Source organism: Nicotiana tabacum, chromosome 10 (assembly GCF_000715075.1).
Source record: "Nicotiana tabacum cultivar K326 chromosome 10, ASM71507v2, whole genome shotgun sequence".
NCBI classification, from domain to species: Eukaryota; Viridiplantae; Streptophyta; class Magnoliopsida; order Solanales; family Solanaceae; genus Nicotiana; species Nicotiana tabacum.
In genome coordinates this window covers 134,141,026-134,168,789 of record NC_134089.1, presented here as the reverse complement: position 1 = coordinate 134,168,789, position 27,764 = coordinate 134,141,026, and the positions used below count along the sequence as shown (strand labels likewise).

General features: G+C 37.4%; 2 protein-coding genes across 6 annotated transcripts; both read left to right on the top strand.

The window, feature by feature from the left end:
* The first annotated feature begins 3,353 nt into the window (after window positions 1-3,353).
* LOC107832813 (two pore calcium channel protein 1A-like) lies at window positions 3,354-20,980 on the top strand. Of its 5 annotated transcripts, XR_012695755.1 has the most exons (10): window positions 3,359-3,742; window positions 3,828-3,893; window positions 3,972-4,115; window positions 4,938-4,995; window positions 5,752-5,859; window positions 14,917-14,980; window positions 16,681-17,071; window positions 17,353-17,472; window positions 17,667-17,842; window positions 17,975-20,980. XR_012695755.1 is itself a non-coding variant. In XM_016660701.2 (7 exons), the coding sequence occupies exons 1-7, from the start codon at window positions 3,737-3,739 to the stop codon at window positions 16,277-16,279; spliced, it is 579 nt and encodes a 192-aa protein (XP_016516187.1). In that variant the 5' UTR covers window positions 3,355-3,736; the 3' UTR covers window positions 16,280-16,818. The 5 variants fall into 5 exon arrangements, 4 of the variants coding, with proteins under 4 accessions (XP_016516189.1, XP_016516187.1, XP_016516186.1 ...); XM_016660701.2 differs by lacking the exons at window positions 17,353-17,472; window positions 17,667-17,842; window positions 17,975-20,980 and having other exon boundaries at window positions 3,355-3,742; window positions 16,147-16,818; XM_016660700.2 differs by having other exon boundaries at window positions 16,681-20,980.
* Window positions 20,981-21,112: 132 nt separating this feature from the next.
* Window positions 21,113-26,342, top strand: LOC107832814 (two pore calcium channel protein 1B-like). Its single transcript, XM_016660704.2, has 8 exons — window positions 21,113-21,255; window positions 21,549-21,614; window positions 21,865-21,955; window positions 23,733-23,819; window positions 25,013-25,093; window positions 25,733-25,764; window positions 25,849-25,950; window positions 26,044-26,342. The coding sequence occupies exons 3-8, from the start codon at window positions 21,902-21,904 to the stop codon at window positions 26,093-26,095; spliced, it is 408 nt and encodes a 135-aa protein (XP_016516190.1). The 5' UTR covers window positions 21,113-21,255; window positions 21,549-21,614; window positions 21,865-21,901; the 3' UTR covers window positions 26,096-26,342.
* The last annotated feature ends 1,422 nt before the right edge of the window (window positions 26,343-27,764 follow it).

Genomic DNA, 27,764 nt, shown 5'->3' with positions numbered 1-27,764 from the left:
TTTAAGTGCTAATGGGGAACAAAACATAATGGTAGGGGAAGGTTTAGAGGAAATGGATTAAGAAATAGGTGCCCATACCTATTTGAATTTAAATAAAGAAAAGACAAGGGTAGTGGAGAACAAGTGAATTAAAAAGAGAACAAAACATGTAGTAGTGGTCGAGGAATATCATGGACAGAAAATCTGATAGTTTCAAGGCAGAGAGGGCAGGCCTGTTTTTGGGTTATAAATAGAGTCATTTTAGACAGATTGGGGGGGATTTCGGAAAATCTGAATGGGGCTTTTTGAATCTGAAAAAAGGTCAGAGTTATAGAGTAAGGTTAGGCTAGATTTTGACATCAGAAATTCAGAGTGAGTGAAATACAAGCTGAGTTTTTACCCTAAAGAGTTCAATGGGTTGAGAGCTAAATACTGAAAAAGTAAGGTATTCTTTACTACTGAAAATCAGAATCAGTTTGTTACTGTTTAATTGAGGTTCTGAGTGTCTTTATTTGAGAATCTGAAGAACAGAAATCAGAAAATCTACTCTTCTGTCTCATTTCTGAATACATTCTATTTCTGTCTGTGAATAGCTTGGTATTTTCTGGTTTCACTCCTGGGTTTTGGACTGCTTGTGCTGGGTGTTATTTCTGCCGGTTGTTGCTCTGCTCTTTGTTGTGGTGTTGTTGTATTGTATACTACTGTTGCTGCTGACCTGCCTTTCTTCTTCTTCTTCTTGTATTCCAATACCAGGTACACTACCCTGAACCACATTGATGTAAGCTCGTGGAAGTTTGAAATGAAATGTTCGAACACATTTATTGTTCAACTGAGGACTGCCTGCATTTTAATTGATAGTAGTTTAGATGGTTTCCTGTTATATAGATGGTAGTTATGTGTATAATCAAAACTATTCTTAAGGTGGGTTATCTGTTAAACATTGTATAACATTGAACTGTTAAATTGAACCCTTGGAATGGCATGAAGTGTAGTCAGTTCAATAGGTTTGTGAAATGGTATTGTTGAATCAGTTTGGAGGAACTCGATTGTCATCAGTAATAGGTGGATCTAGATTAATGTCAGGTTAAAAGGGTAATGAACTTGTAATAAGATTTTACTTCATGAGCTGATCTAGTAATATTCATCCTACTCGCTAGTAATTTTATCATTAATCATGCTAGTGTATTAGGATGTCTTCGTTTGAATAACAGTTTCTGAATTCGATAGTAAGCAAAACCTGAATTGTTGTTGGTAGATTAGTGTTGAAATCAGTTAAAAGTCAGGAAAAGAAAGGCTCATTTACATTAAATCGGTTCATTAAAACCCATAGTTCGTAATAGATAATGGGTATGATAAATTGGTTTAGGAATTTTGGAGTTCATGTCTGTCAATTAAAATGAAGGTATGCATTGTCGTTGAGATGCGTCATCGTTAAGTTGTTGGTTCGAACAACAAAAGCTGGGACATTGCACGCTTGTAATTAATTAGGCTTTTTTCTCTGTCTTTAGAGACAAAAGTAAATAGAGAACCATAGTCGCTTTAGGATATCCTTAAAATAAACGAGGCGTGCCTCGCCTAATAAGTTGCAAACTGCGGGGCCCTCAATAGGTGCTTATGATAAACACTTAGGTTTCGGGATATGTCGTCTTAGCAAATTTCGCAGCATTCTCAAAATAATAACGCGTTAGCATCTTTAGGCGCGTATTTAATAATGTTACCTCCCTAAACTCGAGTGCACATTTATGTGACTCAAATCCAAATCTCAACGAAGTTGGAACGTATCAAAATTGCGGGTACATTTATGTGGCACAGTTCGAGATGCATTCTCACGACGTTGCAATCTTTTTAAAAATAATAAATAATAGAAGTGGCTGATTAGCCCTTTTAAAAATAAGTGAGGCGTGCCTCGCCGAATAAATTACAAATTGCGGGGCCCTCAACGGATAGTTATTTCAAATGCTTAGATTTCGAGATAGGCCGCATAGCGAACTTTACGGCTTTTCTCAAAATAACAACGCGTTAGTATCTTTAGGCGCGTATTTAATAATGTTATCTTCTTAAACTCGGGTGCACATTTATGTGACCCAAATTCAAATCTCAACGAAGTTGGAACGTATCGAAAATTGCGGGTACATTTATGTGGCGCAATTCGAGATGCATTCTCACGACGTTGCAATTCTTTAAATAATAAATGATAAAAGCGGTTCAAGGTTAAAATTGGTACATAGGTTCAAAATGTATTAAAATCAGATAAATAAGCCAAATATGACAGTTGAGCGACCGTGCTAGAACCACGGAACTCGGGAATGCCTAACACCTTCTCTCGGGTTAACAGAATTCCTTATCCGGATTTCTGGTACGCTGATTGTTAAACAGAGTCATTCTTTTCCTCGATTCGGGATTAAACCGGTGACTTGGGACACCATAAATCTCCCAAGTGGCAACCCTGAATTAAACAACAAATCCCGTTTCGATTGTCCTTTAATTGAAAAAACTCCCTCTGTGCCCCTACGGGCGCGGGCCAAAAAGAGGTGTGACACACATTAGGCAAACAGTCTATAGGTTTAAAATAATCAATTGCATCCTAGACACCATGCTTATAGGACTCCTGCACTTACGTAACCGTTTTAAATCAATGACATTTAGAGATCATGCATATATGAGCAAATCAGTTGAATCAGTTTCGTTTCAAATCTAAAATCAGTCATAAGTCCGTAGATTTTCGTTTATAAAACCAGCATCCTTTTCGTAAAAATCAGTGTACATTGTTAGATATCATGCCTATAGGTTTCACTTAGGCAAACTACTAGGTAATTAACCAACTGTATCAGTTTTGATAACTACATCCAGGCAGGGCTAATTCGGACTCCTCATATGAAACATATGTGATAAATCAGCATGTCCTACGCCTTAATTTATTAAAGACCTAACCAGTACTTGTAAGTCATGCTAAATAACTTGCTGCTTCGAATGAGGAGGCCTACTTGAGCCTTAATTGCTATTTGTTCACCCTTTAACTGCTGTTTTTTTTTGCTTGTCGCCTAGATTTTTATCCTTTTGAAACTCCGGAAAAGCCCCAATTCCCTCCCATTTAGGATTAGTAGTCTCAAATGCCTCCGGGATTGATAGGATCGGGACGGGTAATAGCAGACAATAAGTAACAACACCATTCTGCGCTTTAATACCTTAACGGGGTGGGAAGGGTAATATGATGACCGGTGCGCTAATACCATGTGTAGCCCCTCTTTTGAGGAGTGATTATCGGGTATTGCATTGATGTGATCCATAGTAATCATAAACCTAGGATCCCCTTCCCTTTTATTTGTTTTCATCTATTCCTTGTAGAATTGTTTGAATCTTTCATCAAATTCCTGCCCCTTTTTACCCTTTCTCAAGTTTCGACTTACTTGTAATGTTGTATGTGAACCCCTTCTTATTTGAGCCCTTAATTGTTTATTTGATTATACGAAACAATTGTAACATGGTGATAACCACACTACTAGATCAAACTCAAACACTTCTTGATGCCCTAATGCACTTAATCATTAGATTGAACCTCCAAATGTCATGTCTTTAGAAAAAGGGGCGCTACAAATGGGTGATTAATCACTAGGGCTCTATGTGGTGGAATAAGCAGATCTCTCTGTGACTTATCTTTTCAAGGTGTCCAATCTGATATAGTCAAAGAACTTAAGCTTCTCATATATTTTAATGGAACCAGATGGCCTTTGAAGAATAGGAATAAATCCTTTCTGTAATGGAAGTCTGTTCTCAATCATGAAATTGCTTATATTGTCTTCCAATTTTCTTGTTCTACTCATCTCATGAATTCCTTTGTTTGAAGTCAGATAAATTTGGATGAATTTGCCAGACTGTGCAATGTCATTGCACTAAAATTTGAAGAGAAAGATTCAGTGAGTCCACTTTCCCCTTTCAATTACAACTTCAAAGGTTGTAATGGTGAATTCTTCATATGCTGTATTCTGTTGCAGCAATCGATCTTTGAGAAGTGTCCAAATATCTATCATTCACCAGCATCAAAGAAATTGAGACACTTCATCCGAAGCCCTACATTTGAGTACATAATAGTGTTCATTCTCCTTGTCAATCTTGTTGCTGTTATTGTTGAAACTACGGTATGAATCAAAGCCATCTGCATTCTTTAATTGAATTTGTGAATAGCCCCAGCCTGTAGGACTGAGAGTTGTCTCATTTGAATTTGTGAAATGATTTTTTTTTTTTTTTGGTCAAATGAAATGAAATGTTATTTGTTAATTGTTTACAATCATGTCTATAAAGTAAAATGAAGGGGAGAATACATTACTCTCCAGGTACTGACCTTCAACCTGGTATTAATTAACAATTGCCTGATTGTTGCAATTGTTATCTCAAATCAAGCTAAAGTTTGGAATCCTTCCCCTTGTTGTAAGAATATGTTCCACCCGATCCCAATGCACCTGAACATTGAACTTCTGAACTTTTCTCTTCTGCTTTGTTTACTGTCTAGTGCTTTCTTACTCTGTGGGTGCAACATTGAAAATGTAGGATCTAGGATCTATGTCTGATAAGTATAGCATAGTGCCACCATACAAGCTTCTATATTTAACTACCTATATAAACCATCTCTTCCAAATCTTTTATTTTTGAAAGGACTGCCACCATTTTATTGACCACTGACTTTGAAGAAAAGATCCAATCTACATTCTCACAGGAAAAAGAAAAAATAAATAAAGAACAACTTGAGATTCTCACATGATATTATCCACCGGTTTCTCTTTTTATTTTTTTATTTTATGGATGTCAATGAGGAAGCTTTTGTTTGCAGGTGAGCTTTGTGCGTCCATGAAACAAAGAGTATTGCGCTTCAAGAAATATCCAATTCTTACTTCCACTATCTTTGTCTACGTCTTTTCTAAGTTCGGCATGAATCTCGCTAACTTACTGCTGGTGATTTCTAGCTTGATGTGCAGAATAACTCAGCTCAAATCTTTTGGCAGAAGGCAGAGACCATCTTCGGTAAGTTGCACAGTAAATTTCAGGCCTTGGCACCAATATTTCTAAATAGCTATCCTTTTTAAGTAATCACAGTAAGGTTGTAGTTGTCACCCAATAGGTAGAAGTTATGTTCTTTTGTTACAGGTAAAATGATTTTATTAAGGTGAAAATTTCCCGTATACCAAACACACAAAATGTAAAGAGTCTGCATTACCATATACCTCCATGGTTTCCATCTTCTTCTCATCCCATGAGACTAATATGCCTCCCCCACTCCCATTAGCTTGAACTACGTCATACTTAAATCACCTCCCTTCTCACACACTTCTTACAATTGAATCCAACATAACCTCCAATTTTCTCTCCTGAAAGCACACTAAGTCTGAACTGCACTATAACCTCCAATTTTGTCTCCTCAAAACATAGTCTGCACTGCACTTTCAAATCTATTTGTTTCTTTTTCTTCAGCCCAGTTAGAGTGTCCGCCTATTTCCTTTAGTGAACTCGTTCATATTTTCTCGCCAGACCGGAACATTTGTTGTCCTCAACAGTCAATTTACTCCTTAAGACCTCGGAAAAGCAAGTTCGGAGAAATTAATAAGAATATTTAAATTTCTTTTGCTATCCTTATGCTGTGATGCTCCCACTTCAGAATTATTCTCAAAATTATTTGAGCATTATTCTTCAAAGTCCCTCGTCTTAAAATAGTTGTGCCATGCTAAATTCTTTGAGTTAAGCTTAATCGGGCTTTTACATATTTTCTAATTTGTTGCATAGGCTGGTTGTATGCCATCGAGATGGCATTAAAAGTGTACACCTATGGATGTGAGAATTATTGGAGGGATGGTAAAAATCAGTTTGATTTTTGCATCACTTGCTTCATTGGTAGGTTGTTTATAAACCTGACTGATTTCTCTTATTAAATTGTATACCGAAAGTATTGTATTAGCACTTGGATTGATGTTTTTTGTTCATCCGCAACTGTTTTGCTCTGATACCAATTGTTGGGAATAAATCACCACAGAAATAATATTCACGGTAATAACAGCGGAAAAATAACATAGTATCGAGATACAGTAATCAACAAAAAGAACACAAAGATTTTAACGTGGAAAACCCTTCTGAATAAGGGTAAAAAGTCACGGGCCCGAGAGGAGCAAAGTAATCCACTATTATGACGAATTTTATACTTCGTAGTCCCGAGCAAAATTTTACACTATTATGACTCTTGATAGGAAGGTATGGAGGTCGAGGATTAGGATAGTAGAGTAGGTAGTCTAGAGTGTTCATAACAGTAGGATTGACACGTAGTCTCGCTTTCTGTTGGTAGTAGGTTTTTATGACTAACCGTTGTTTTCTTTCATTGTTGATCATCTTGCTATCTTGTTGTTTTTATTCTGCTTTTATATGGCTTTTTGGTACTGTCCCTTCTTGTCTATATTTTCATTAATTTGGTGTTTATGCTTTCCTGAGCTGAGGGTCTATTGGAAACAACCTCTCTATCCTCACAAGGTAGGGGTAAGGTCTGCGTACGCACTACCCTCCCCAGACTCCAAGGTGTGGAATAATACTGGGTATGTTGTTGTTGTTGTAGTCCCGAGTTAAATACTCCAGGGACCACTAAACACTCAAAAGAAATAACCCTCTTTTGAGATTTTCACCTCACTACAATATCGCTCACTCTTTATTTTCCTTCACAGACTACATTGCCTGCAAATACCTCAGACTGCTCTTTAACTCTCAAATATGTTTTCCTCTGAGATGGTGTGTGGAATGAGAAGCCGAAGGCTTCTATTTATAGGTGAAGCAACCGAAAGTTTAACCAATCAGAATTGGTTTACTTGCAAATCTCCTAAGTTGTCACCGTCACCATCTAAGGCCAAAACTTTTTTTGGCATCATGCAATTCCCTTTTTTTTTTCTTTTTCAATTATGGGGATGGACCCCATAAATCCCCCGCCAGACCCATTCACCGGAAGGAGATTACACCGGACTTCTAACTTAAGTGCATGCCGACAAGTTCTTCACACAACTCGAACTTGTCTCTTGGTACCACCTTTATCAACATATCTGAAGGATTCTCACTTGTAGGAACCTTCTTGACCTGCATAGATACGTCCTCTATCTTTACCCGAATCAGTGATATCTCACGTCAATATGCTTTGTTCTTGCATGATACATGGTGTTTTTGTTTAGGTCTATTGCACTTTGGCTGTCACAATAGACCACATACTCATTTTGATGCAATCCAAGTTCTTGAAGTAACTGTTTCCGTCATATCATCTCCTTGCGAGCTTCAGTAGAGGAAATATACTCTGCTTCAGTTGTAGAAAATGCAACACACTTCTGCAACCTCGATGACCATGATATAACTCCACCTGAAAAAGTAAACAAATATCCAGGATTTTCAAGAAATCTGCTAACAACACCAACTGCATGAGCAATATCTAGTCTGGTGCATACCATTGCATACATCAGGCTTCCGACTGCTGAATAATAAGGAACTCTCGCCATGCTCTCTTTTTCTTCATTTGTTGTAGGACACATTTTCTTGCTCAACTTTAGATGACTAGCAAGAGGTGTGCTAACTGGCTTAGCACTCTTCACGTTGAAGCGTTCCAGTACACGTTCAATGTACTTCTCCTTAGACAGTCACAACTTTCTATTTGTTCGCTCTCGAACTATCTTCATCCCCAGAATTTCTTGTGTTGGGCCCAAGTCCTTCATATCAAATGACTTGGACAAACTTCCTTCAACCTTGCAATCAGCTCCTTGTCTTTTCCTACAGTTAACATGTCATCCACATACAACAACATAATAATAAAGTTGTCAGAAAATCTTTTGAAGTATACACGTGGTTTAGAATAGATCTTCGTGTAAGTTTGACTTTTCATGAATAAGTCAAACTTTTTGTACCACTGCCTTGGTGCCTGCTTCAACCTATAAAGCCTCTTATTCAATTTGCACACCATGTGTTTCTTTCCAGCTACTTCAAATCCTTCTGGCTGCTCCATATAAATCTCCTCTTTGAAATCTCCATGAAGAAACGCAGTTTTTACGTCCAACTGCTCTACTTCAAGATCTAGGCTAGCTGCTAAGCTCAAAATTGTTCGAATAGAAGTCATTTTCACAACATGTGAGAAAATTTTGTCAAAATCAATATCTTTCATTTGTTCAAAACCTTTTACCACCAATCGAGCTTTGTATTTGACCAGCTTGCCATTTCCATCGTTCTTGAGTTTAAAGACCCATTTGCATTTGAGTGATCTTTTATCCTTTGAAAGTTCAACCAGCTTGTACTTGCCATTTTTCTGTAGAGATTCCATCTCATCATGCATGGCTTTCATCCACTGGTTCTTTTCTGGATGGGACATCATCTCCTGAAAACTTTCTAGCTCCCCTCATCACTGATGAGGACATATATGTGGAAGGGTACCTGCATGACTCTACCTTTAGCCTTTCTGATCTCCTTAGAGATGAGGTTATTCTTCTCCCTGAGTGGGGTACTCCACTTGCTCGGCATCATCATCAAGTTGCTCCCCATGCTCAATAACCTCATCAGGTTGCTCCCCCTGCTCGGCAATCTCGTCGGTCGTACTTTATGCACCTGTGGGATAGTTAGAAATAGAAGAAATGGTAACAAGGTTAGGGATTATACAATCCTTTGCCTTCTCTAACTGGTTATCTACAAATCCAACTTCAGTTTCTCGGAAGACGACATCTCTGCTTTTGATGACCTTCTTCTTTATCGTATCGCACAATCTATATCTGAACTCTTCATCTCCATATCCGATGAATATGCAGGAAACGGATTTATCATATAGCTTTGTTCTCTGCTCCTTTGGTATATGTGCAAAAGCTCTGCAACCGAACACTTTCAGATGCGAGTAGGACATCTCCTTGTTGGTCCAAACTCTCCGTAGGATGTCAAACACCAATAGAACCGATGCACTCCTATTGATTAGGTAACAGAGTGTCTGAATTGCTTCACCCTAGAATGACTTAGATGGTTTAGCCATTCTGAGCATGCTTCTCACCTTCTCAACAATGGTGCGATTCATCCTCTCAGCTACACCGTTGTGTTGTGGGGTTCCAAAAACTATCTTTTCATGACTAATCCCATGGCCCGAACAATACTCTTCAAATTCCATTAAAGTGTACTCTCCTCCCTTGTCACTTCGGAAACGCTTTAGCTTTTGGCATGTCTCTCTTTCCACCAGAGCATGAAACTTCTAGAAAACTTGAAACAAGATCTTTATTTTTCAAGATATAATCCCACAATTTTCGTGAAGCATCATCAATAAAAGTAACAAAATATTTGTTACAGCCCATCGATTCTATCTCCCATTGGACCACAAATATCAGAATATATCAAATCAAGTATATTCAATTTTCTTTAAGACGATGTCTGAAATGAGACTATGTTGTTTACCAAATAAATAGTAGTCACAAGGTTTTTGTCACGCCCCGAACCTGGGCCTGGACATAACACGGCACCCGGTGCCTGTCTATATGCGACCAAGCGAATCAACTGGCTAGCAAAATCAACATATGGTATCATAACATACTGAATGCGGAATATAAACTAACACATGTTGATATACTGAAAATCTGAATGATATAAATCAAAGTGCGAAAAACTAACATAAGTCTGAAACATATTTGTAGCCAACATTGTGTAACATGAAAAGCTTGCGACTCTATCTAACTATTACTCTAGTCTATGAAGCCTCCAATGAAGTACTATGAACACTGACTACCTGTAAATACTGAAAGACTATAAAGTAATGATAATACCCCAAAAGAACTGGGTCTCACCAATAGTTGGCACGAGAATCCTAGTGCTCTGAATTGTCAACCGGTAAATTATTACCTGCATCGCATAATGCAAGCCTCGGGCGAAAGGGACGTCAATACATTTGAATTGCACTGGTATGTAAAACAACCGAAAGAAAGAATTGTAAATATTGATAACTGAGAATTGATAAATGACAACTGAACAAGGAAGTAAGGATATGAATACTCATGGCACGTTGTACAAGACAAACATAGAAATATGCCGAGGTGAATTGAACGCGGCACAAGATAAGATTTCTACAGATTTGTGGCACAAAAGAATGGGTTATGCGAGCAATATTCTTGCAAGGAAATAACTCATCTCTTTTGTCAAAAGTACGACAATAAAACTTTGTGACTACTGTTTATTTGGTAAACAACATAGAGTCTCATTTCAGACGTCGTCTGAAAGAAAATTGAATATACTTGATTTGGTATATTCTGATGTTTGTGGTCCAGAGATAGAATTGATGGGTGATAACAAATATTTTGTCACTTTTATTGATGATGCTTCACGAAGGTTTATATCTTGAAAACGAAAGACTGTGTTTCAAGTTTTCCAGAAGTTTCATGCTCGGGTGGAAAGGGAGACAGGCCAAAAGCTTAAAATGTCTCCAAAGTGACAATGGAGGTGAGTACACTTCAAGGGAATTTGAATAGTATTGTTCGAGCCATGGGATAAGACATGAAAAGATAGTTCCTGGAACCCCACAGCACAATGGTGTAGCTGTGAGGATGAACCGCACCATTGTTGAGAAGCATGCTCAAAATGGCTAAACTGCCTAAGTCATTTTGGGGTGAAGCAGTCCAGACAGCCTGGACCAACAAGGACCAACAGCCTGTTACATCAATAGGAGTCCATTAGTTCCATTGGAGTTAGACATCCCAGAGAGAGTTTGGACCAACAAGGAGTGTCCTACTCACATATGAAGATGTTCGGTTGCAAAGCTTTTACACATTCATCGGAGATTATGGGATCCTATGAAGGTCATCAGAAGTAGAGATGTAATCTTCCGAGAAAGTGAAGATGGAACGGCAGATGATTAGTCAGAGAAGGCCAAAAATGGTATAATCCCTAACTTTGTTATCATTCCTTCTACCTCTAACAACTCCACAAGTGCAGAAAGTAAAACCGACAACGTTTCCCAACAAGGGGAGCAACTTGATGATTATGTCGAGCAAGTGGAGTACCCCACCCTGGGAAAATAACAACCTCTGAGGAGATAAGAAAGGCCAAGGGTAGAGTCATGCAGGTACCCTTCCATAGAGTATGTCTTCATCAGTGATGAGGGGGTGCCAGAAAGCCTTAAGGAGTTGTTCCATCCAGAAAAGAACCAATGGATGAAATCAATGCAAGAAGAGATAAAATCTCTTCAGAAAAATGGAACGTACAAGCTAGTAGAACTTCCAATAGGTAAAAGACCACTCAAATGCAAATGGGTCTTTAAACTCAATAAAGATGAAAATGGCAAGCTGGTCAGATACAAAGCTTGATTGGGGGGTAAAAGGCTTCGAATAGAAGAAGGGTATTGATTTTGACGAAATTTTCTCACATGTTATCAAAATGACTTCTATTCGAACAATTTTGAGCTTAGCAACTAGCCTAGATCTTGAAGTGGAGTAATTAGACGTGAAAACTGCGTTTCTTCATGGAGATTTGGAATAGGAGATTTATATGAAGCAGCCAGAAGGATTTGAAGTAGCCGGAAAGAAATACATGGTGTACAAATTGAATAAGAGTCTTTATGGATTGAAGCAGACACCAAGGCAATAGTATAAAAAGTTCAACTCATTCATGAAAAGTCAAACTTACATGAAGACCTATTCTGATCCATGTGTATACTTCAAAAGATTTTCTGACAACTTTATTATTTTGTTGTTGTATGTGGATGACATGTTAATTGTAGGAAAAGACAAGGAGCTGATTGCAAAGTTGAAGGGAGATTTGTCTGTGTCATTTGATATGAAGGACTTGGGTCCAGCACAACAAATTGTGGGGATGAAGAGAATTCGAGAGCGAACAAGTAGAAAGTTGTGGCTGTCTCAGGAGAAGTACATTGAACGTGTACTGGAACACTTCAACATGAAGAGTGCTAAGTCAGTCAGCACACCTCTTGTTAGTCATCTGAAGTTGAGCAAGAAGATGTGTCCTGCAACAAATAAGGAAAAAGAGAGCACGGCGAGAGTTCCTTATTCTTCAACAGTCGGAAGCCTGATATATGCAATGGTATACACCAGACCTGATATTGCTCATGCAGTTGGTGTTGTTAGCAGGTTTTTTGAAAATCCTGGAAAAGAACATTGGGAATCAGTCAAGTGGATACTCAGGTACCTCACGAGACTTTTTGTGTTTTAGAGGATTTGATCCAATCTTGAATGGCTATACAGATGCGGATATGGCAGGTGACCTTGATAACAGAAAATGCACTACTGGATATTTGTTTACTTTTTCAGGGGTAGCTATATCATAGCAATCGAGGTTCCAGAAGTGTGTTGCACTTTCTACAACTGAAACGGAGTATATTGCCGCTACTGAAGCTGGTAAGGAGATGATATGGCTAAAACGGTTCCTTCAAGAACTTGGATTGCATTAAAATGAGTATGTGGTCTATTGTGACAGCCAAAGTGCAATAGACCTAAGCAAAGACACCATGTATCATGCAAAAACAAAACATATTAACGTGAAATATCACTGGATTTGGGAAAAGATAGAGGATTGATCTCTGCAGGTCAAGAAGATTCCTACAAGTGAGAATCCTTCAGATATGTTGACACAGGTGGTACCAAGAGACAAGTTTGAGTTGTGTAAAGAACTTGTCGGCATGTACTCAAGTTAGAAGTCCGGTGTTTTATCCTTCCGGTGAATGCGTCTGGAGGGGGAGATTTGTGGGGTCCATCCCCATAATTGAAAAAGAAATAAAAAGGAAATTTCATGATGCCAAAACAAGTTTTGGCCTTGTTGGTGACAGTGACAACTTAGCAAAACCAATTCTGAATTTCTGATTGGTTAAACTTTCGATTGTTTCACCTATAAATAGAACGGCTTCTATTCTATACATCAATCACAGAGGGAAACTTATTTGAGAGTAGTGCGAGGTATTCGCACACGATGTAGTCGGTGAGGGAAAACAAAGCGTGCAAGGGATATTGTAATGAGGTGGGAATCTCAAAAGAGGGTTATTTCTTTTGAGTCTGTAGTGATCCCTGGAGTAGTTTACTCGGGACTACGGAGAGTAAAATTTCTCATTATAATGGATTAATTTGCTCCTCTCGGGCTCGTGGTTTTTTTCCTTATTCATAAGGGTTTTCCATGTTAAAATCTTTGTGTCCTTGTTGTTCTCATTATTCTTGTTGACTACCGTATCTTGGATACGTTATTGTTCCGTTGTTATTACCGTGATATTATTTTTGTGGGGGATTTATTTCCAATAGTTTATAAACCTGATTGATTTTTCTTATTAAATTGTATACTGAATGTACTGTGTTAGCACTTGGATTGATATTTTTTGTTCCTCCCTTTTGCTCCTACCTGTATTTCAGAATTATCTCTCTTCCTACTTATCTATAACTTATGTAAGGCTTTATTTGAAAGTGTCATTTGCAATGCAGCTAGCATTAAGCCTTTGTTTGATGTATCCATTATTGATTTTAGCTCTTGTTTTTTCTTGCTAACAGCTTTTTTTGGATTGTTGTTACCTATCGTTTCATAATGTATTGCATTGTATTGTTTGATGAATACAACGTTTGAATAGATTGTATCGCTTCTCGTCGTTTTATGATGTCAGGCACCAACAATATGAAGAATAAACTTGCAACATTATTAAGAAAAAATAGGATAAAGAGTAGAATTATTATATAAAAAAGTAGGGTAAATGATAAAATGTGATTATTTAATAATAAGGAAGGGCAAGATGAGAGATAAAAGCAAGGAAACAACGTCACCACACCAAATCCGTCGTTCCATAAAGTGGCACTTTTCGTCATTACGAAACAATGGATTTAACGATACGATACAGCAATCAAAATATATATTGTATTTAAAGTAACAATACGATACAATACAATAGGTAACAACCATCCAAACAAGCTGTAAATATGCCTTTTCAGATCCTTTTCCCACGACAGTTGAGTTTTCAAATTGTCTTCTTTAATCCCACAAGTAGATAGTTAATTACCTTTCCTCTTTTCTCTAGTCTCTGGATTTTAAGGTTACATGCCTTTAAATATTAAGCTGCAATTACTGTTGTCTTTCATTTATTGCTTTGTCAAGTAAAGTTTTTCTCATCCAATGATTTTCTTGATATGTGTTTCTCTAGGAAGGAGAAAGAACTTAAAGACTTATGTCCATTGATTTACTTGGTATAGGTTGGTGTTATTTAGCTTCGTTTTGAGGGATAGTTTGATTCCTTCTATCCACCCTAGAAGGTTTGCATGTCCTTTATTTTGTCTTCTATTATGTGTTGATTTATTTGAGGACTTTTACCAGCCTCTCAAATTAGGGTTCTTAAATTAAACAAACACTCAAGTGTTTGTGTTAGCATGTTTACTAACAATCTAACAGCATATCTTTTGTCATTCTTTTTCGTAGTTTATTAGTTGTGGGTGGTAAAAGTAATCATGGTATGTAAATAATGGACAAAGGGATGAGATAAGAAATCCTCTAAAGCTCTTAATTTACTTGGAACAAATGAAGTAGTTGGATTTGGATGGTTATAGATGATCTACCTGTCCTGCATTATATCCTTCCATCAGCCCACTCAAAGGGAAAACACGAAGGAAGGATAGGATATCATGTTGGGAAACGGTTGTTTATGTGAGTAAGGTGCTCACGTGAAAGATATGCGAACTTCCAATGATTTTACTTCATTTACTGGAGGTGGTTGCTTGTTCTTTTGCAAATTATAGTGAACTATTATCTGTAATTTTTGTTTTTATGGTCTAATAAGTAACGTAAAATTATTTGAATCAATTCAACAGCACTGCTGTTTGTCAAGTTCTTAGCATAAATTGGTAACTTCTTACTTATGTGAACATAGTAAGATTGCTAAATCATTTCTCGGAAGTTACTGATATTAACTCAGTTTATGAATGATTGCAATTTTCACAGGTATTGAAGAAATAACTACTTTGGTATGCCCTCATGGTCTGACTTTCATGTCCAACGGAAATTGGTAAAGGCCTTGACAGCTCATTGTGCTGTGACTGCGAAATTTATGCTCTATGTTGTGCTTGAGTAATTCAATTATTTTCAAGAGTATGTTACCATAGACAAGTACAAGATTTTGTGGCGGTGAAATAGAATCTTGTGTTTTGTTTTATTCTATTTGCTGGCTTTTGAATACTAGTCTTGAGGCAAAGAGTTAATAAGAATTACGAACTAAAAGGTAGAGAATGATGACAAAAGTTCCCAATTTACCTTCTGTGGCTTGTATCTCCTTTGCTTATAGTGATAGTGAACTTGTGCTGGTTATAATATTATCTACTTAATATAATCACCAGAAAGATGAAGTGTGGGCTGATCATGTACACAATATTGCTCCACTATAATGGTAATCTAGCTTATGTCTTATCAAGGAAGATTGAAATTCAAAATCTAGTTCAATAGTATGGCATATTAGCTGGAAGCGAATCAAAAAGTTACATCTGTACATTCAACATTTTCATGTGATTGCCTGAGATTCTATAATTGTTCAAGACTAGGGTTTCTAACATCGTCAATTTCTTGGAGTATTTTATTTTTACCTAGAATATGTGTAACCATAAAAGTATGAAAAAATGTACTGTTTAGTACTTCATGTGGTCAGGAGGGTTGCACAATGTAGTTGTTAGCATAATGGACAGATTGTAGAATATCTACACTAATATATTCTCGATATGGTGAATATATGGGATATTATTAGGGATATTCTACATTTAGTGTAGAATATTGTATAGCATTAGTTGTAGAATATATGAAGAATATTTTGTAGGATTTACATTTAGTGTAGGATTTTTTCTCGTGTATAAATACCAATGTATCTGATGTATTTGAATCAAGTAATTGAGATAGTCATTCTTCAATTTCTCTCATGCTTTCTCTGTTCTTGACATGGTATTAGAGCCTTCTTTTCATAGTTTTGATTCTTAGTGTTTTTCATATGTGGTTCCTTTAAAAAAAAAAAATTGAAAGTTTAGTTCTCTTGGTTCTCTTGATTTTTCGTCAACAAGCAGTCCTAAGCATTTAGGGCTTTTGGTCTTGATCTTAATCTTGGTTATTCTAGCTATTTTTTTCCGTATCATTGTGTTTTTGATTTTCTCTATTCAAAAACATGACTTCACATAAGTTTGAGTCTTTCAGTGTTCGTTTCACTGGGAAAAATTATTCTGCTTGGGAATTTAAGTTTCAATTATTTGTCACGGGAAAAGAATTATGGGGCCATATAGATGGAAGTGATCCTGCTCCTATTGAACTTACGAAGTTAGGTCAGTGAAGGTCAAAGATGCTCGGGTGATGACATGGATTTTAGGGTCAATTGACCCTCTTATTGTTCTTAATCTCAAGCCGTACAAGACTGCAAAGGCCATGTGGGATTATTTACAAAAGGTTTACAACCAAGACAATAGCGCAAGACGATTTCAGCTAGAGCACGACATCGCTACTTACTCTCAAGGAGGTCTATCTGTTCAGGATTATTTTTCTGGATTTCAGAACTTATGGGCTGAATTTGCTGATATTGTTTATGCTAAAATACCTGCTGAATCTCTATCTATAATTCAAGCAGTTCATGAGCAAGCGAGACCAATATTTGATGAAATTGCGATCTGATTTTAAGAGTGTTCGCTCTAACTTAATGAATCGTGACCCGCCTCCCTCCTTGGATGTTTGTTTTAGGGAATTATTTCGTGAAGAGCGGCGTCTTTTCACACAAAATGCTTTCAAGCAAGAAAGTATTCATACTGTTGCATTTGCTGCTCAAGGAAAAAGAAAGGACAGGGATATGAGCACCACGCAATGCTATAGTTGCAAAGAATATGGTCATATTGTAGTAAGAAGTTCTGCAGTTATTGTAAGCAGCACGGGCATATTATCAAAGAGTGTCCCACACGTCCTCAAAACCATAAGATGAATGCTTTTCAAGCTGGGATAAATGGTTCGACTGATGATCACTCATCTTCAACTGAAACTAGCAACCAGTTTGCTACTCCAACAGTTGGACATGTTCTTACTCCTGAAATGGTACAACAAATGATTGTGTCAGCCTTTTCAGGTTTGGGGCTACAAGGTACCGATATTATATCTAATTTTTGGCTTGTTGATTCTGGCACTTCCAATCATATGACAAACTCAACTAGCATGCTAAAAAATGTACGTGACTATCATGGTCCATCACAAATTCAGATTGCGAATGGTAGTAATTTACCCATTACCAAGGTTGGGGATATTACTCAAACTTTCAAGAATGTTTTTGTATCACCAAAGCTCTCAACTAGTCTTATTTCAGTTGGCCAATTGGTAGATAATAATTGTGATGTGAATTTTTCTCGTAATGGTTGCCTTGTGCAGGATCAGGTGTCGGGGACGATAATCGCGAAGGAGCGTAAAGTTGGAAGATTGTTTCCTATACGTTTTTCCATTCCTCATGTTCTGTCTTTTGCTTGTACTTCTACAGCTAGTAAAACGGAGGTTTGGCATAAGCGTCTGGGACATCCAAATTCTATAGTGTTGTCTCATTTATCAAATTTTGGTTTATTGGGAAATAAAAATCAGTTTTTAGCTGCTTCATTTGATTGTTCTATTTGTAAATTAGGCAAAAGTAAAACTCTTCCTTTTCCTAATTTTGGTAGTCGTGCTAAAGAGTGTTTTGATGTCATTCACAGTGATGTTTGGGGCATTTCACCAATTATTTCTCATGCTCATTTCAAATACTTGGCTTGTTGATTCTGGCACTTCCAATCATATGACAAACTCAACTAGCATGCTAAAAAATGTACGTGACTATCATGGTCTATCACAAATTCAGATTGCGAATGGTAGTAATTTACCCATTACCAAGGTCGGGGCTATTACTCAAACTTTCAAGAATGATTTTGTATCACCAAAGCTCTCAACTAGTCTTATTTCAGTTGGCCAATTGGTAGATAATAATTGAGATGTGAATTTTTCTCGTAATGGTTGCCTTGTGCAGGATCAGGTGTCGGGGACGATAATCGCGAAGGGACCTAAAGTTGGAAGATTGTTTCCTATACGTTTTTCCATTCCTCGTGTTCTGTCTTTTGCTTGTACTTCTACAGCTAGTAAATCGGAGGTTTGGCATAAGCGTCTAGGACATCCAAATTCTATAGTGTTGTCTCATTTATCAAATTCTGGTTTATTGGGAAATAAAAATCGGTTTTTAGCTGTTTCATTTGATTGTTCTACTTGTAAATTAGGCAAAAGTAAAACTCTTCCTTTTCCTAATTTTGGTAGTCGTGCTAAAAAGTGTTTTGATGTCATTCACAGTGATGTTTGGGGCATTTCACCAATTATTTCTCATGCTCATTTCAAATACTTTGTGACATTCATAGATGATTATAGTCGGTTTACATGGGTGTATTTTCTTTGTTCCAAATCTGAGGTATTTTCCATATTCAAGACATTTTTGGCTTACATTGAGACTCAATTTTTTACATGCATCAAAATATTAAGATCTGATTCTAGTGGAGAATATATGTCTCATGAATTCAATAATTTCTTGCTTGAGAAAGGAATCATCTCACAACGCTCTTGCCATATACACCACAACAAAATGGGGTTGCTGAGCGTAAAAATCGTCATCTTTTAGATGTAACTCGTACTTTTGATTGAGTCCTCTGTCCCATCTAAATACTGGGTGGAAGCTTTGTCTACTGCTGTCTATTTAATTAATAGACTGACATCTAAAGTGTTAAATCTTGAGTCTCCATATTATCGTCTTTATCACCATAATCCTAGCTATCATAATTTTCATACATTTGGTTGTGTTTGTTTTGTGCATCTGCCTCCTTTTCAACGCAATAAACTTTCTGCTCAGTCTACTAAATATGCTTTTATGGGTTATAGTACTTCGCAGAAAGGGTTTATTTGCTATGATCAAAGTTCCGACAAATTTCGTATTTCTAGAAATGTTGTTTTCTTTGAAAATCAATATTTCTTTTCCACTCATGTTGAGTCATCTTCTGTTTCTCCTCTGCTTCCTACTTTTGAGGATTTGTCATCTTCTTTTAAGCGGTTCAAACCCGGATATGTGTATGAACGACGTCACTTAACTTTACTCCATTGCGAAACTGATCCGCCACCTGAGACTGCTCCACAACCAGAATATGAGATATCTTCAAGGCCTGCTCCTCTTGAGCCTACTCGGCGATCTACCAGAGAACGAAATACTCTTAATAGTTATGGTTTTTCCTCTACTTTATCCACTATTTCTGTTCCAACTTGTTACTCACAAGCTTGCAAGCATGAATGTTGGCAGAATGCAATGGAGGAAGAACTTTTGGCTCTTAAAGAAAATAACGCATGGGACATTGTTTCATGTCCTTCAAATGTCCGCCCAATTGGATGTAAATGGGTTTATTCAATTAAACTTCATTCTGATGGAACTCTAGATCGGTACAAAGCTCGCTTGGTTGTTCTTGGTAACAAACAAGAGTATGGTGTGGACTTTTGCACCAGTAGCAAAAATGACTACGGTGCGAACTATTATTGCGATTGCTGCCTCACAGAATTGGCCTCTTCATCAAATGGATGTAAAAAATGTTTTTCTCCATGGTGATCTGAAAGAAGATATTTATATGAAACCCCCACCTGGTTTGTTTTCATCACCTACATCAGATGTTTGCAAGTTGAAGCGGTCTTTGTATGGATTAAAACAAGCTCCCAGTTCTTGGTTTGACAAGTTTCGATCTACTTTGCTTCACTTCTCTTTTGAACAAAGTAAATATGACCCATCTTTGTTTCTTCGACAAACATCTACAGGTTGTGTTCTTCTTCTGGTATATGTGGATGACATCATTATAACATAAACTGATTCTTTATTAATCACTAGCCTCCAACAGCAGCTTAAGGATTCTTTTCACATGAAAGATCTTGGTACTCTAACATATTTCTTGGGGTTGGAAGTTCATTATAATTTTTTAGGTATGTTCTTAAACCAGCACAAATATACTCAGGATTTGATTGCTTTGGCTGGTTTTCAAGAATCTTCCTCTGTTGATACTCCATGAGAATTGAATGTAAAGTATCGTCGCGATGAAGGGGATCTTCTTCCTGATCCAACTTTGTTTCGACAATTAGTTGGGAGCCTAAATTATCTTGTTATTACTCGGCTTAATATCTCTTTTGCAGTTCAACAAGTCAGTCAATTTATGCAGACTCCCCGTCATCTGGTGGCAGTTCGTTCAGGAACATCAACTCATGGATTATTCTTTCCTGGTGGTTCTCCTATTCAGCTTAATGCATTTAGTGATTCTGATTGGGCCGGATGTCCTGATACTCGCTGCTCCGTCACGGGATGGTGCATGTTTCTCGGAGATTCTTTGATATCTTGGAAGAGCAAGAAGCAAGATCGTGTTTCAAAATCTTCAACGGAGTCTGAATATCGAGCAATGTCGACTGCTTGCTCCGAAATTATTTGGCTTCGTGGTTTACTTGCAGAAATTGGATTTCCTCAATCTAATCCTACTCCTCTCCATGCTGATAACACAAGTGCCAATCAGATTGGTTGCAATCCAGTTTATCACGAAAGAACCAAGCATATTGAAGTGGACTCTCATTCTATAAGAGAAGCTGTAGATAGAAGAGTTATTACTCTTCCACATGTATCCAGTGATCTTCAAATAGCTGATGTGTTTACAAAATCAATGGCACGACAGCGTCATCAGTTTCTAGTAGGCAAATTGATGTTTTTCGATCCACCAGCATCAATTTGAGGGGGGTGTTAGCATAATGGACAGATTGTAGAATATCTACACTAATATATTCTCGATATGGTGAATATATGGGATATTATTAGGGATATTCTACATTTAGTGTAGAATATTGTGTAGCATTAGTTGTAGAATATATGAAGAATATTTTGTAGGATTTACATTTAGTGTAGGATATTTTCTCTTGTGTATAAATACCAATGTATCTGATGTATTTGAATCAAGTAATTGAGATAGTCATTCTTCAATTTCTCTTCTGCTTTATCTGTTCTTGACAGTAGTCACGGTCTTTTTCTTTCTGATGCTCCCTGTCTTAGGGATACAGTAATTGCTTCTGTTTGCTGGTGCTTACAGGATTCGCTATCTTCTTATCGCAAGAATGTTACGTTTCATAAGACTCTTGATGCACATCGAGCGATTTCGTGCCTTTGTTACCACATTTTTGACCCTCATACATTGTCTGCTGCCATACTTGGGGACCATATTCTGTATCTTATGCATTTACTGCTCTCTTGGTTTACAGGTATATTTGATTCTTTGCTGCTATTACTTTGTTAATCACTCCATCGTGGATTTCATTTCTCTCTTGGTCTGCTTGTTATTACACGTAAAAGCTTTCAAAATATGGTCTTCAAGCAGTGGTGAACCATGTATGTTTTTTTAATCTTCGTAAACGTTATCTTTAAGATTTGATCTATTTCTCTGTTAGAATGTCCTTTGGCTGCCCTGCATAATTAATATTGCGCAATTGCGTGTCTAACGTTTTTCTAGCCTTCTTCTGCCTTTTACCCTTAGTTCTGTTTTCACCTTGTGCAGTTCTTTGGGGGGGGTTGTCAACACTGGAAACCCCAAGTTACACCAGACTGATCTTGCTGGTTATGAGTATCCTTTTGTTAGTTGTGAAATTCCTTGCAGAGTATTCCACAAGTCATTTTCCTTGATAGACAACGAGGAATCAATGTTTTTCTAGTGCCATGATTATATTTTTGGAACAATCTATTTTTATCATCTGAAAAAGGGAAAAAGAAAAAAGAAACAATCTGTTTTATCATCTAATGTCAAAATTCAAATATTCTTATAGTGTTTCTACGTGGAAGTCAATTGATCAACTTTGTTTTCTTGACAATCCTAGCTATTTGCTTTTTAACTTCAATGACTATCCAAATGGCATGGTGACACTTTTCAATCTATTGATGATGGGAATCTGGTCACCTTTGATGCAGGTATCCTGGTCTGGTTTCCTCAATTACCATTATATCTGCTTAGAATAACTATTTGCAAATAAAGGCCATCTTTTGTAATGCATATTCAACACAAAACAATCGTCTTTGTTAAGGGGAAACTTTAATGAACCAGCACTTTCAAATTGTCTGAGGAATGATGATTTTGGTCATGAAGCCTAGCCAAGTCCTGAAGTGACTGCATTCAAATTTTGTTGCTTCTCTCAATGCTCTGATAAAACAATGTAGAGAGTGTAAAATGATTATCTCCTGCAAATATTTATCCTTCTATTAGTGTAGGCAAAGAATGTATAGACAGACTACACGTTATTTTGCGAATTCTTATTCTTTCTTGTGGATCGATGAAAATGAGAATTTACAGATAAAAAATGTAAAGATGCTAGGTGTACACTTGTAAAAGGATAAATATTTGCAGGAGATATACAACGTCACGCATCATTTGGATTAGGGTGTCCAGAAGGCATACTTATAATGGTCCTAGACTACTGCACCTATTACCTTATATTTTTGGTTTGCTGCTCAAAATCCTTTAACATGGTATCTGACCCAATGTTTGGCAACCTCTACTGACACGTGTACATCTGTTTCATGAACTCACCATTGTGTCACACATGCCAAAGGTTGGTGGAAATGTGCAATATATACATCAGCTATATAGGAAGCTTTCCCTAACTTATATAGAGTATCTTGCCAGAGAGAGATGACGGTCCAACAAATTTGTAGGTCCCACGGACGGGTGCTTCATTGGGATTTGAGATTTAGGAGGAACCTACAGGATTGGGAGATGGAAGAATTTCACAATCTAGTTGAGGTATTGTATGGGTTGGATACACCGAATAATGTATCGGATGTATGGAGATGGCGGAAAAGTAAAAATGGATTATTCACGGTTATTTCTTATTATAAGAGGTTATTAGTGAGAGAGGAACAAGTTTTCCCTCATTACTCTATTTGGATTCCCAGAGCACCAAGAAAGGTGTGTTTCTTTGTGTGGTTGGCGGCGAGGGGAGTGATTTTGACAGCGGAAAATCTGAGAAAGAGAAGGATCACCTATGTTAGTTGGTGCTTCATGTGCAAAAGCTCGGGCGAAGATGTAGATCATCTCCTATTGCATTGTAAAGTGGCTAGTCGGTTGTGAAGAGTGATTCTTAATTTGTTTGGGGTGCAATGGGCGATGCCGGGTATAGTGAAGGAGGCGTTGCATAGTTGGGTTCACATGAGTGGAAAGAGAAGTCCAAGGGCATGGAGTGTCGCTCCCTTAGCAATCATGCGGGTAATATGGAAAGAGAGAAATAGAAGGGCTTTTGAAGGGGTAGAACAAGATTTTGTGAAATTGCAAAGTAGTTTCTTGTTCCTAGTTTCTTTTTGGTGTACTCATGAGGTCCCTATTTGTATAGAGGATTGGATCTCTTTTGTTGAGAACTATCTTTTGGTGTAGGTTCTCTTTTTTATTTTTTTTAGTATACGGCTTGTATATTGGTATACGGCTTGTATACGGGGTAGTCCCCAATTGTTAATAAAATTATTTACCTTATCAAAAAAAAAAGGATTTTCAAATGTATTATAATGATCTTATACATCGACCATTAATGCCTCATGCATTTTGCTTTAATGTGCTAATATAAAGAGATTTGAGATAATTAATACCTGTTTAACAGTTCTGACCTAGCTGCTTTTCTAACTCGATGAATATTAAGTAGCTTATATCTTACTACCATGTGTGGTCCGAGTTGCTGATAATATGCTTCTAACATTCCAGAGCTACAAGGAACTGACAGGGACTTCCTGGACTTATGTCTACTTCTTCAGCTTCTATGTTATTGCCGTTCCGTGGCTATTAAATTTGGTAAGTATCTATGTGTACTCTTTGCAAATTGGTCTCTAGACCTCCACTGAAGATCCCTACATATATGTAAACCAGATGATGTTAAAGTCAACTTCTCATGTAGAGATAAGTACTCATAAGTTCATTGTATCGGATAATATAATCACAGGGGCAATGTGTCCATTTGGGTAGAACGAAGGTACCTTTTTCCATTGGCTACTAGCTTTTAGATCCTAGGTACGTGTACGTGTATTACATTAATATCCAGTTGTAGCACCCTTGTATATCCCTCCTCCTAATGCACAGAGCAATCTATAATATTAACTTATTCTTGCTTCAACATGTTCAAGAATTGATGTCACATTTGTGTGATTTTAAAGAGAAGTGCCTTTCTAAGAACTATTCAATTTCATGAGTTGACTTATTCCATGCCCTAAAATGATGTTTCCCTATGCCCAACAATATAATGCTTAGTTCTTTAGAGTATGAAGCATGTAATCAGATATTATTTGGATAGTTTGCCCACCTGTATAAGACATCCAACATCATATATATTCTTCCTAATCAAGCTAACCACCATGCTTTCTCGCTGGTAGTTTCTAGATCTTTTATATATCTTTATCGTATATGATCGATTTAAAATTTTCATCAGTGGGAAAATGTTTGACAAAGTGCTAACATAACCTTAAGGACTGGGGAGATTTCATTGCCCTCCCCAGCCATATTTGCGTTATTAGCCTTTTAGACTTCCCATCTCAGCAACCTTTCTCTGGGGGTCATTGGTCAAATGAAAAACAATCTATTTTAGAACCCAGGACTTGGAAATTAATAGAATGACCTGAATGATGAGGCATCTGCTTGATTCAAAATTGCTAGATTTGTTCTAAATGGCTAGTCAAAATGGTCTCAGAGACTTAGTTAATGATGTATAATTAATGATATCAAAAAGAAGAAATGAAAGAACGTAAAGATCTAACATTTTTTTTTGGTAGTAGTACTGGTATATATGTGAATATGACTATATTCTTTACCAAGGCAAGGTAGCTTAAATATTCTATTCCTGTTGAATAATTACAGAAGTTGACGTTGCATCTTTTAATTTTTTAGAAGATCTAGCTCTTTTTTTTTGTGACAATTGATCTTATCATTTACTTTCCCTATGTGTGAATGCTTAAGCTGTACTAACACTTTACCTTTGCTTGGTACTCTTTCAGATTGTAGTATTTGTCTTAGAAGCTTTTCAAGCAGAAATGAATCTAGAGGCTTCAACAAGAATTGTGGATGGTGAGGACAAGGTTAGTTAAATTGTTATTACTAGCTATTCCTTTGGCCAGGAACATCTCGATAGACTCTAGCGTGTTTTTTGTATTTGTCGGCTCATCATAGAAATACTTATGTTACAAATTGCACTCATTAAATCTGTCAGTCGAAGTTTAGTTAAGAGAATTATTCCGTCACGATTTACCAGGTAGGTCACTCTTAAAAAGAGAGAAACAGAAGCTTTCGTCAAAACATGATTTTGAAATAGCAATGCGAAATTTATTAGCACATGGAAATGAGACCAAAAGGTATCTAGGATAAACTCAAACTTTCAGCCATCTTTAGCTTGTGCAACCTAAAACTAGATTCTCTAATTTTATTCCTTCACTTATTGTTACAGAGTATACTAGACTTATTCTGTTCTTTGTATTCTCATCTTTAGTCACCATTTAACCCTCAAACAGTTCTAGACTTTTATATCTTTTTACTAGCCTACCCTGTAGTTAGCTCCTTATTCTTAAATCAATCCTGTCCTACACCAACTAATTTGTACTAACTTGGAGATTTGCATCTTCGATATCATAACATATTGTTGTCTTTGCCGAATGGTAACTGTTTATATACTTTATTGCTGAAGTAATCTTGTGAACCTGAATTCTGTTTTTGTAATCCAGGAAGAAAGAAGAGGGCAGCGACGTCCTGTTGGGTATGTGTGACTGAATGATTAAACTAAGAGAACTTTTCAATGATTTAACCAATTTTCTGATTAGCAACTACTTTCATTGCACAGTGCTAAGACTCGGAGTCCAAATTGGATGATCTTCACCGTCGCATGTCTTGGTCTGAACGAACACAGCGCTTCAATCCATAAGTTTGTCCATTTTCCAGGCTGGTAACTTGTTTAAGAAATTTGAAATGGAAAAAGAAATTCTTGCATGTTCTGAGACAATCACTCATAACAATTTATCTTTCTCTTAATTTCCAGCTTTATGCAATATTGTCTTCAGAAGAGTAATTTTGGACCTGGTGGTGGATAAAAATCACACTCGAGTGATCTACTTGTATATAGTTGTGAATTGTGATGTACTCCTACTCTCCCAGTGTAAATTTTCATCCAAGCAAACCGCAACATTTTCACTTCTCCATGCAAATATGTAGTGGTTTGGTGAAGCTTCATTTTTCTGTACTTTTGGGGGCTGTTATTTTTCATTGCTAGCTGCAGTTTTGTTCTCTGTTATATCAAACGTTCGAGTTGAAACAAGATGAATTCAGCAATTTTCAGTTTTATGCTCTCCCGTAACTTGCTCATGTCCAGGGTATGATTGTTAAACCTGGTGAGGAAAGCAATTTTTGAATAATAAACTCTAACCATGGAGTGATAGGCAAGGCATTCGAATCCTTTATAGCTGCTTAAAAGAATCCTGTCAAAATGCTCAGAAGTCTCTCTCTCTCTCTCTCCCTCCCTCCCTCCCCTCCCTCCCCCCTCCCCCCCTTCCTCTCTCTTTCTCTAGGTGACCTAGCTAACCTGCACTTCCGCCGGAAATGGGAGGAAGAGGAAGAGCGAAGAAGAACACTAGTAAAACACCAGTGGTAGAAAGGAAATTAACGGATATTATCATGCGCGAGCAAGGGAAACAAATTGCTAAAGCTAAAGAGAAAATGCAAGAGGAAGACCAGGAACAAGCCAGTGACCCAAATTGGCCAGATCTGGGCAGTGCTCGAACTAAGCTGGTAACACCGGTGAGCTCGGGCAATCGACACCTGTGGTGAACACTGGAGTGAAAGAACCTGTTATAGTGCCGATTACGTTTGACCAACCAAGCTCGAGCAAGGCTAAGACCAATGGAACAGTACATGCAAGTCCACCAAAGGAACAGAGGTGTGCAGAGACTGATAACCAGAAGAAAAATCAGGCAAAAAATGCAGAGCAGACTGTAGAGACGGGAAGATCATGGGCAGGGCTGTTCCAAGAGAACAAATTGGCAGCAGAAGTCATGAATCTAACCTACATCCCCTAGTGATAAAGGACGGGAAAGTAGCAGTGCAATTGCTAGAAGAGGATATTGAAGCAGAGAACCAAAAGTGGAATCGAGCAATTATTCTCTATGTGGTGGGTAATACACCAACTATTGGGGCTATTGAAAGATTCATTGCTAGCCAGTGGATAAATGTTCAAAAACCTAAGGTAATCTTCCATAACGACGGGTATTTCATAATTTTGATGAATAGTAGTGAAGAGAGGGAGGATGTGTTGCTGAATGGTCCTTATACCATCAATAGTAGGCCAATTATAATTAGGCCATGGTCGGAAAACTTTGATTTCAATGAAGAAGTGTTGAAAACCATTCCCCTATGGTCAAGCTCCCCAAGCTACCACTCAATTACTGGAGCGAACAGGCCTTAAGCAAAATTGGAGTGGTTTGGACAAGCTATTGTATGATGACGCTTGTACTACAGTGGCTGAGAGAGTTTCTTATGCAAGGATCTTGATTGAAATGGATGTCACTTGGCCACTACCGGAGAAAACCAAATTGCATGATCCTAGAAGCGAGGTGATCGAACAGATGGTGCAATTTGATTGGTAACCACAGTATTGCCAGACCTGCTGTCAATTAGGCCACTCGTGTAGGGATCAAAAAAAGCAGAAGCCGAAAGAAGGGCTACAGAAAGGCATGGAAGTGAAGCAAAAGCAGGAATGGAGAGTAG

What these genes read in the sequence shown, in the direction of transcription:
- LOC107832814 (XM_016660704.2), top strand. Translation starts at nt 21,902, where the DNA reads ATGGTGACACTTTTCAATCTATTGATGATGGGAATCTGGTCACCTTTG. An exon ending in TCTGGTCACCTTTGATGCAG is followed by an intron (nt 21,956 to 23,732) that starts GTATCCTGGTCT and finishes CTAACATTCCAG; the next exon opens with AGCTACAAGGAACTGACAGG. An exon ending in GGGCAGCGACGTCCTGTTGG is followed by an intron (nt 25,765 to 25,848) that starts GTATGTGTGACT and finishes TTCATTGCACAG; the next exon opens with TGCTAAGACTCGGAGTCCAA.
- LOC107832813 (XM_016660700.2), top strand. An exon ending in CTGTTATTGTTGAAACTACG is followed by an intron (nt 4,116 to 4,937) that starts GTATGAATCAAA and finishes GGTGATTTCTAG; the next exon opens with CTTGATGTGCAGAATAACTC. An exon ending in GAAGGCAGAGACCATCTTCG is followed by an intron (nt 4,996 to 5,751) that starts GTAAGTTGCACA and finishes TTTGTTGCATAG; the next exon opens with GCTGGTTGTATGCCATCGAG.